Genomic DNA, 9,220 nt, shown 5'->3' with positions numbered 1-9,220 from the left:
TAAGTCAAAACCAGGGACACGGGTGGCACTGTGGTCTAAACCACTGAGCCTAGGGCTTGCTGATCGGAAGAGCGGCGGTTGGAATCCCCGCGAAGGGGTGAGCTCCCATTGTTCGGTCCCAGCTCCTGCCAACCTAGCAGTTTGAAAGCACGTCAAAGTGCAAGTAGATAAATAGGTACCACTCCGGTGGGAAGGTAAACGGCATTTCCGTGCGCTGCTCTGGTTTTGCCCAAAGTGGCTTAGTCATGCTGGCCACATGATCCAGAAAAACTGTCTGTGGAGAAACGTTGGCTCCCTTGCCAGCAAAGCGAGATGAGCGCCACAACCCCAGAGTTGTTCGTGACTGGACGTAACTGTCAGGGGTCCTTTACCTTTACCTTTTAAGTCAAAACCAACCCTTTGAATCGGGCCTGGAAACTAATAATAATAAAATAATAATAATTTATTATTTATACCCCCAGCCACTCTGTGCGGCTTTTTAGATGGCCTTTTAATAGGCTTCATTGGCAGCTGGTGCAGTTGGGTAAAGTGACTGCTTCATAAGAACATGAAGGAACATGTGATAGGAAAGCAATTACATCTCTTCACGTAGGAACAAGTCAAATCTCAATCACACTGGCTTGATTTACATTGTTACACGCCAGCCACAGAAGTGCAAGGATCATGGGGTCTGTGCTTCCTGTGGGACAATAAGGCACAGTGGAGTCAGTGGTGTCTTTATGATATATGGTTTATTTACACATTAATACAATCCTGAGCTTGGATTGGGGGTGGGGTGGGAGAATACCAGCATTACACACAGTAGAGGGTCTCTTGCTCTTTCCATAGTTGCAGCAGGCTTGCTGCTAACCCAGCAAAACTATCTCCAACCTGAATTCCTAAACCCTTCTTGTCTGGCCCCTCTCCACAGCTGGTACCTCTTAATGGCTTCCTTGATGGGCTAATAATGGGCTAGCCATCATCGGCCTCCAATGACCTCAGCTACTTCTGCCAAGCTGACCTGTTGTTGTTGTTGTTGTTTAGTCGTTTAGTCGTGTCCGACTCTTCGTGACCCCCTGGACCAGAGCACGTCAGGCACCTCTGTCCTCCACTGCCTCCCGCAGTTTGGTCAAACTCATGCTGGTAGCTTCGAGAACACTGTCCAACCATCTCGTCCTCTGTCGTCCCCTTCTCCTTGTGCCCTCCATCTTTCCCAACATCAGGGTCTTTTCCAGGGAGTCTTCCCTTCTCATGAGGGGGGCAAAGTCTTGGAGCCTCAGCTTCCTGATCTGTCCTTCCAGTGAGCACTCAGGGCTGATTTCCTTCAGAATGGATAGGTTTGATCTTCTTGCAGTCCATGGGACTCTCAAGAGTCTCCTCCAGCACCAGAATTCAAAAGCACCAATTCTTCGGCGATCAGCCTTCTTTATGGTCCAGCTCTCATCTTTTGCTGATGAGTCAAGCTGACCTGACTCATCAGCAAAAGCTGAATCAAGGGCTTTCTGTGTTTGGCATAGTTTAGTCAAACCTCAATTAATTCTAACTTTTGCTAAACCTAAGAAATATGAGGAGGATCTGGCACTGAGGAACCTATAACAATGTACTACGGAACATAATTGCCGTGCTACTGGGCTAATACTGAAAGTGAATCACAGGCTGAGTGGTTCTGTACCACAGCTGCTGACCCAGGGAGCTGGTAACCATATAATTCAGTTAACAGGATCTTACTCCCCTAGCAAGCAAGCTGTCGTAACATACTTCCAGTAATCATTTCCACTTCACATGCTTCAGTGGTTTTTCAGCTCGTGAACAAGCAAAACATAAATCTGAGTGAATAATGCAATGCTGTAATGATGTAATAATGGTGAGAAGAGCTTGCCAACTCAAATTAGTTGAGGCAGTTTTTACGCAGGACAGCCAAGCAAGTGGAGTAGAGCTGAGGATTCGTTTTTTGGGTTGGCTGAGCAGCTTGGTTTCTGAACACCAGTCATGGATTCCTGGGAGACTGCGCTTTGTGTTTTCTTCGCATCCTTCCTCGCAACTGTATTTGGTGGGCTGTATGCAGTAGGAGCATTTCGCAAAAGGAAACCTAAGGAACCTCCTTTGGACAAAGGCTTCATTCCATGGCTAGGACATGGGATGCATTTCAAGAAGAAACCTGTAGAATTTTTGGAATGCATGCAGAAGAAACACGGGAATATTTTCACGGTTCTGGTTGGGGGCAATTACTTACATTTTGTGCTGGACCCTTGCACTTACCGGGATATAATAAAGAAGTCCAAAGACAAGCTGGATTTTGATACGTTTGGACTCAAAATAGTTTTTAATGCTTTTAGGTTCCACGCATCCGAATCTCATCACAAAATTGTGCAGCAAAACAGCAAGAAGTATCTGAGAGGCAAGAGTCTAGCTGCCCTGAACCAGGTGATGATGGAGAAGTTGAAGACCGTGATGCTTCATAGCTGGGATTCAGGTGAGAATAAGAGACACTGGCAGCAGGATGGGGTTTTGCACTTTAGCTACAATACAATATTCCAGGCTGCCTTTTTGGCTTTGTTTGGAACTGACCCAGACAAAGATGTTGAGAGCGAAAGAAACGCTAAGGAGAATAAACTAACACAACGCGGAGATTTTTTTGGGAGTTTTCAGAAATTTGATCACTTATTTCCCCAAATGGTTTTTGGTATTCTGGACCCTCAGGGCAAAATGGAGACAGAAAGATTGAGGAAATTCTTATGGGACATACTGTCAGTAGAAAAGATCTATCAGAAGGATAACATTAGCAATTGGATAGTTGAGCAAGATCAGCAAATGGCTGAGATTGGGATGACCGAAAAGATGAGGACACAGTTTATGTTTCTCCTCCTCTGGGCATCTCAAGCAAACACTGGTCCAGCTGCCTTCTGGGTTCTTGTGCATCTCCTGAAGTATCCAGAAGCAAAGAGGGCAGTGTGGGAAGAAGTGGACCGAGTACTGAGAGAGACTGGCCAGGAAGTGAATCCAGGGAGCCCCATCATCGATGTGTCCCTGGAAACAATAAAGACTCCTCTTCTGGACAGTACAATAGAAGAAACACTGCGCTTGAAAGCGAACCCCTTCCTGTTCAGAAGTGTGATGCAGGATACAGATCTTAAAATGTCTGATGGGAGAGAATACATCCTTCGTAAAGGAGACCATCTACTTCTTTTCCCTTTCCTTGGACTGCATATGGACCCAGAAATCCACCCTGATCCTCACACGTTCAAATACGACAGGTTCTTGAACCCAGATGGCACCAAAAGAGAGTTCTATAAGAATGGGAAAAAGCTCAAACAATACACTATGCCTTTTGGCGGAGGGCCGTCTATTTGCCCTGGGCGATTCTTTGCTGTTAGTGAATTGAAGATGTTTGTGATCCTGATGCTCACCTGCTTTGACATGGAACTGGTTAATGCAGAAGAGGAAATCCCACCAGTAGATGGAAGCCGCTGTGGCTTTGGAATTGTGCATCCTTCTCGAGATATTCAGTTTAGGTATCGATTGCGCGTCTAAACTTAAACCTGACTTTTATACATTGGCTTGTAACAATTAGCTATTATATACCCCAAATGGAAAACTAAAATGGTTATCTTCCAAAAGTCCTTTCGCTAGGGAGTAGTATAATTATAGAGAGTGTCTGTGTTATTTAGTATTGGCAAAGGACAAAATGTACATTGGCATCTCTAGCTAATTGAGTAAGATAGGTTTCCACAGGTTACAACCTCTTTCATCAGATAACGTGAAGTTGGGAGGTGTGCAGCCTCTAGAATACGGAGAGACAGAATAATGCAAATCTTCTTGGCTCATAGTCAACCTTCTCAGACTAATTCATGAATTCCTGGAAGTCTGTCAGTCAGGCCCATGGAGGGTGGCAGGCCAGGAATAGCCTTTTTTTGGTTTGGAATAGGCTTTTTTGGTTTGAATTTATAACTTTATTCTAACAAGACTTCTGCCCTGGGCCACAGACAAGCTTTGCATGGGCCTGCTGCCTGCTGTGAAAGTAGTGGTCTAAGGCCAATTTATAGATTCATGGCAGAAGCATGATTTAAAGCTGGGGAAAGGTGACTTCCTGATTTCTAGTTTAGTTTCTTAGTCTCTCGCTCAGGGATAGCCAATTTAGTACCCTCCAGACTGCAACACCCCTTGACCTCCTACCATTGACCATGCCGGCTAGGGCTAATGGAAGTTGTAGTCCACAACAGCTCGAGCATAGTACCTGATACCAGCACTTTAAAAGTTTCAAACTCTAATATTCACTGTTTTAAGACAACTAAACTACCGTATTTTTCGCTCCATAAGACACACTTTTTTCCTCTTAAAATCTAAGGGGAAAGGTCTGTGCGTCTTATGGAGCGAATGTGTGGTCCCTGGGGCTGGGGGGGGGGAACCCGGGCTTCCCCCACCAGCCCCAACAAGCTCCTGAGCAGCTCTGGGGTAGCCCGCAAAGCCTCCGCAGGGCAGCGGGGAGCATTCATCCCGCTGCCCTGCGGAGGCTTCGCGCAGCTATCCCCGGCTTTTGCGGGAGGTGGGGGAAGGGACAGAGTGAGGCTCCCTCACTTCCCCCACCTCCCTCAAAAGCCCCCAAGAGCCGCATATTTTTTTTCTTGAACCCCCCCCCAAAAAAGTAGGTGCACCTTATGGTCAGGTGCGCCTTATGGAGCGAAAAATACGGTACATGTTTTTGCCTTACAACATGGGCAGCCGGCCTGTGGTACTCCAGATCTTGTTGGACTGCCCCTCCCATGAGCCACAGCTAGCATAGTGAGTGGTTAGGGATGATGGGAGTTGGAGTCCTACAACATCAAGAGGGATCTAGATTCCTTACCACTGCTTTACAATGCACACTTGTGATTGCTAAGCCTCTAAGGCAGTGATGGCCAAACTTGGCCCTCCAGCTGTTTTGGGACTACAACGCCCATCATCCCTATCTAACAGGACCAGTGGTCAGGGATGATGGGAATTGTAGTCCCCAAACAGCTGGAGGGCCGAGTTTGGCCATCACTGCTCTAAGGCAACATATTTTGCCCTGCAATGCTCTCGCCTTATTAGCAATCACAACTGTCTGTTGCCTTGGGAAGTCGTGCTTAGGTATAAAGCACCTGTCTTGTGCATATTCCTAACTGCTATGGGAGAGCACAAGAGTTTGTGACATCTTGTGTTTGATTAGTACAGCGTACACTGGAAGAATAGGTGAGAGAGTTGACGAAGCCAGAAACTGGGCTGCTATAAGCCCGTTACTATGAGGAGAGAAACTTAACTAAATTGTAGAAGAACATGCTTAAGGATATTTGTGCAAACTTATTTTCCTGCATTTATGGAGTGTTTAGATCTTGTGTGATTTACTGGAGCCAAACAGAAGCATCAATAGAACTGGGTGTTTACTTTGGAATGGCTGTGCTTTTTTTACACACTTTCTTATGAGACATTGGCAAAACACTGTGAATATAGCATTCCTTACATGAATCGTGATTGCCCTGTTCAGTTTCTGCTTGCTATTTTTAAAGCTCTGAAAATCCAACTTTTTTAATATATATATAAAAAATTGCTGTGCAATTTTTCTAGTTTTGCTGTCTTTCTTTTAGTCTCTTCACCACTCTGGGTACTGGGTTATTTTCCTTTCGTATCTTCAACAAGAGGTTCCTCCCTTATCTTTTAGTTACATGCAGTCTGGAGGATACTACATTGGCTAAAACTGTGTTATGAATTTATATAGTTCAAAAGGCAAGCTTGCTTCATATGTTGTGATGTTTAATCTATTTTGCATTGTGCTATTTAATCAGCAGCTGAATAACTTATCCGGGGGTACATGGTCCTCTTTTCCCACTTTCAGCTAAACTGTTGTAGCCACTTTAGCTACAATCTGTGTATACTTAGGTAGCCAAACCCAGAAAGAGATTCAGTGTTATAACTGCTGAGGACGCAGGGGGCGCTGTAGCCTAAACCACCAAGCCTTTTGGGCTTGCTGATCAAAAGGTTGGCGGTTCAAATCCATGTAACGGTGGTGAGCTTCCATTGCTCTGTCCCAGCTTCTGCCAACCCAGCAGTTCAAAAGCACGCTACTGCAAGTAGATAAAGAGGTACTGCTGCAGCAGGGAGGTAAATGGCGTTTCTGTGTGCTCTGGTTTCTGTCACAGTGTCCCGTTGTGCCAGAAGCGGTTTAGTCATGCTGGCCACATGACCTGGAAAGCTATCTGTGGGCCAATGTTGGCTACCTTGGCCTGAAAAGTGAGATGAGCGCCGTACCCCACAGTCGCCTTTGACTGGACATAACCATCCAGGGGTCCTTTACCTTTACCTTTACTTAAATGCTGAGGAATTAGTTAAAAATAGGAAAATTAGAGCAAATTATATAGCCAAGGTAGCCACCATCTAAAGGAGATGAATTTATTTGACCCTTTCTACATCAAGCTATATTCTATCTTTATCACCAAACTCCGAATATAATTGCACACTGTATCAATTAGCATTATTTTTTAATATATTAGAGGCCATGTGATAATTTTAGCTTATAAATTTTATTGTTTAATGTCTTAATTTGTATATTAAGGTACTTTTATAGCTCTGTTTAGAGTAGGTAATGTCTTGATAACATAAACGTTTTAAGTTTTTTGTACCAATCCAGTATATTTTCTTTTAATTGTTGAATGATTCTGTGTACATTGCGGCAGCCTTTGGCTATCTGCAATAAAACTGACTGACTGACTGAGTTAAAAATAGTTAGGCTACATAACTCTGGTACATATAGCTATTTTAAACACCATAAAAATAAATGCCACCATCCATAATAGTTGAATCATGCCGTAAGTATCATCTGACACAGCTCCAGTACAAAGATGAGCAAAACCTATGCATGACCTGTGTTCAGTTATAGCACAGTCAATTACTTGTATGATTAAACGTACCTCAGTGTGCTAAATTTGGACACCTGGTCAATTAGCTAAAGCTGCAGTGAGGATGACTGTAGCCAATACCAGCCACAGCTGAGCACGCTGAGGAATTAATTCTTATTAAAAGCACAAGAAAATAGTATGGCTTTTAAAATATTGCAGACAGTAGAGTTGAAACTGGGGCAGTGGCAATCCTAACCACCGGCTCCACTGGCTGGAGGAGCTCAGGAACGAGCGAAGGAGCCTCTATACTGGCAGAAAGGCAAATCGAATCATCATTTACTGTGGACGCCCTGCTATTCATGCTGATTAACTCTGCAGGTGTAAACAACAAAATGAACTGGACTCCTTGGCAGGTTTTGAATAAAGACTCACAAACTTTCTATTGATAATAGCCAGTCAGATAAACTATGGATCTATACAATTTTGTAACATGCAGAGAATAACATTTATTGATAAACCAGAGAGAGGAGCTGAGGGAAGTCTGGGGGGGGGTATTTTATGGGAAGGGGGGAGGAGGAAAAAAAGGGGGAATTAAGGATATGCTTTTTGATAAAATGTTTTGTTGAAATTCCTAATAAAAATATTTTTAAAAAAACAACGCTGCATGTGTAGAGCCTCTGAACCTGGTATGTGAATTGGGCCCCTTGCCTTGCAGGTACATACACACTGCTACGAATTAGCAATAACAACTGCTCTTTATGTACAGTGGTACCTCAGATTAAGTCCTTAATTCATTCCGGAGGTCCGTTCTTAACCTGAAACTGTTCTTAACCTGAAGCACCACTTTAGCTAATGGGGCCTCGATTGGCTAATGGTCACTCTTTCCTTTACAGCGGTACTTCGGGTTAAGTACTTAATTCGTTCTGGAGGTCTGTTCTTAACCTGAAACTGTTCTTAACCTGAAGCACCACTTTAGCTAACGGGGCCTCCTGCTGCCGCCGCGCCGCCACTGCACGATTTCTGTTCTTATCCTGAAGCAAAGTTCTTAACCTAAGGTAATATTTCTGGGTTAGCGGAGTCTGTAACCTGAAGTGTATGTAACCTGAAGCGTATGTAACCCGAGGTACCACTGTATACCCTTTCCAAGACTTGCTAGTATGGATACCCGCAAGCCATTTATCCCTTTGGGAGAAAGAAGACAAGAAGCCTAAGGAATTTTAGAACTCCAGCGCCCTGTGCTGCGGACATTACAGGACTCTCCTCACACCAAGCAAGTGTCGTTTGAATTCATCAGGATGTGAAGGGGATAAACATGCACAGGGGCCCAAACGGCAGAAGCAAAGCTGGAGGAGGACAAAAGAGATCACCAAACTCACAAACTGTCACAAAACAAACACTAGAAAGGCAATATATGAGAATGATTCCGCGCCCCTCTGCTCACCTGGACTGTGGCACACAGGAGGCATCCCCCATCCCCCACAGGGGCCCATCCTGCGCACACACCCCGAGCGGTGTGGGCATATGCTCCCTCACTGAGGGAATATACTGAATGTGAATTTAAAGAACCCTTAACAAGCTACAGTGCCAGAATACTTTGAGGTGGGAAATGTGATTTGAATGTGGTTTAAAGGTATAAAGGTAAAGGGACCCCTGACCATTAGGTCCAGTCGTGGCCGACTCTGGGGTTGCAGCGCTCATTTCGCTTTATTGGCCGAGGGAGCCGGCATACAGCTTCTGGGTCATGACTAAGCCGCTTCTGGCGAACCAGAGCAGCGCACGGAAACGGTGTTTACCTTCCCACCAGAGCGGTACCTATTTATCTACTTGCACTTTGACGTGCTTTCGAACTGCTAGGTTGGCAGGAGCAGGGACCGAGCAACGGGAGCTCACCCCGTCGCGGGGATTTGAACTGCCGACCTTCTGATCAGCAAGTCCTAGGCTCTGTGGTTTAACCCACAGCGCCACCTGCGCCCCTTGGTTTAAAGGTATAGTGCTTACTTAAGGTCATGTGTCCCTGTTCCCATCCCCACACCAACCAGGTAACTATTAGTGCTTCAACCCTTCTGTTGCCACCTATTACATTTCCCTGAACCAGCGCACCAGTGCACAACCATTTTATTCATGGTGGAATTGATGGCAGAAATTCCCCCTAGTACAGGGGTCAGCAACCTTTTTCAGCCGTGGGCCAGTCCACTGTCCCTCAGACCATGTGGTGGGCCAGACTATATTTTTTTTTTGGGGGGGGGGGAGAATGAACAAATTCCTATGCCCCAGAAATAACCCAGAGATGCATTTTAAATAAAAGCTCACATTCTGCTCGTGTAAAAACACCAGGCAGGCCCAACAAATAACCCAGAAATGCATTTTAAATAAAAGGACACATTCTACTCATG

General features: G+C 45.0%; 1 protein-coding gene across 1 annotated transcript; it reads left to right on the top strand.

Annotated features, from left to right (window-relative positions):
- Window positions 1-1,953: 1,953 nt before the first annotated feature.
- LOC128398296 (7-alpha-hydroxycholest-4-en-3-one 12-alpha-hydroxylase-like) lies at window positions 1,954-3,517 on the top strand. The gene has a single exon (XM_053359211.1). The coding sequence runs from the start codon at window positions 1,969-1,971 to the stop codon at window positions 3,508-3,510; it is 1,542 nt and encodes a 513-aa protein (XP_053215186.1). The 5' UTR covers window positions 1,954-1,968; the 3' UTR covers window positions 3,511-3,517.
- The last annotated feature ends 5,703 nt before the right edge of the window (window positions 3,518-9,220 follow it).

This window comes from Podarcis raffonei, chromosome 12 (assembly GCF_027172205.1).
Source record: "Podarcis raffonei isolate rPodRaf1 chromosome 12, rPodRaf1.pri, whole genome shotgun sequence".
Classification (NCBI taxonomy): Eukaryota; Metazoa; Chordata; class Lepidosauria; order Squamata; family Lacertidae; genus Podarcis; species Podarcis raffonei.
The sequence above is the reverse complement of the archived record's forward strand: the minus strand, read 5'-3'. Positions and strand labels throughout refer to the sequence as shown.

Excerpts from the sequence above, each read along its gene's own strand:
- LOC128398296 (XM_053359211.1), top strand. The coding sequence starts at position 1,969 with ATGGATTCCTGGGAGACTGCGCTTTGTGTTTTCTTCGCATCCTTCCTC.